General features: G+C 64.0%; 1 protein-coding gene across 1 annotated transcript in view; it reads left to right on the top strand.

The window, feature by feature from the left end:
* Positions 1–415, top strand: part of FUOM (fucose mutarotase) — a 1,422-nt gene extending 1,007 nt beyond the window's left edge. The window contains exon 3 of the mRNA XM_010857577.1: positions 89–415. Within this exon, the coding sequence (XP_010855879.1) occupies positions 89–155 (67 nt within the window). The 3' untranslated portion in view covers positions 156–415. The remainder of the gene's footprint in view (positions 1–88) is intronic.
* Positions 416–814: the final 399 nt, after the last annotated feature.

Raw genomic sequence — 814 nt, forward strand, 5'->3', positions numbered from 1 at the left:
GGGGCGTGCCTGGGCGGGGGCCAGAGCCGTGGTCCGGGCACCGGGTCCTCTCCATCCCCACCCGGCGCTCAGCCTGCTCCTTGTGCAGGGAGACAGCCCTCTACGGAAACCTCATCCTCAAGAAGGGGGTGCTGGCCCCTAAAGACCTGTGCTAAGCCTACTGAAGACCACCCGCCCAGAGAGGAATCTACACCCCTGAGCCTGCTGAGGCCACCAGCAGACACGTCCGTCCTGTAGCCAGATGAGCCAGCCTGGCCCTCCCCGGCAGCACCCAAAGCTCGCCCCACCAGGATCCTGCATGGGCCTCTGCTGACCAGGGCCGGGATCGTCCTGTTTATGAAAATGATGCAAAAGTGCGGTGGCGTGCCCAACGTTGGGTCCAAAGCTTTAAACAATAGCTCTTTGCTGACTCACAGAGGCCTGTTTGGTGCTGAGTGCAAGGGAGGCTGTTGGCTCCCCAGAGAGCAGACCCCCGCCCACTCTCGGTGAATCCTGGCGGGAGGTGAGGCCTTCCTCCTCCCAGTAGGTTTGGGTCACCTGACTTGGCAGGTCCCTGGATGCGGAAAAAGAGTACACGCAGGAAGAGAGACCCTTGAGTGGGGAGAGCATTCAGGGGGCCTGGGGGTCTGGGTGGGGATCCTTGGTGATGCAGCACAGGGCAGGGGGCCTGGAGGGGGTGCTAAGGTGGTCCTTGAAGAGGGGGCTGGGGCCGTTCCTTCAGCCCCAAAGCTGGAGGGAAGGTGTCAGGGGCTGGCCCGAAGCTCTGGGGACCGACCAGACCGTCAGCTGTAGGGGGGCGGGGGGGGCGGGGGCA

Source organism: Bison bison, unplaced genomic scaffold (genome assembly GCF_000754665.1).
Source record: "Bison bison bison isolate TAMUID 2011002044 unplaced genomic scaffold, Bison_UMD1.0 scf7180017854906, whole genome shotgun sequence".
NCBI lineage: Eukaryota > Metazoa > Chordata > Mammalia > Artiodactyla > Bovidae > Bison > Bison bison.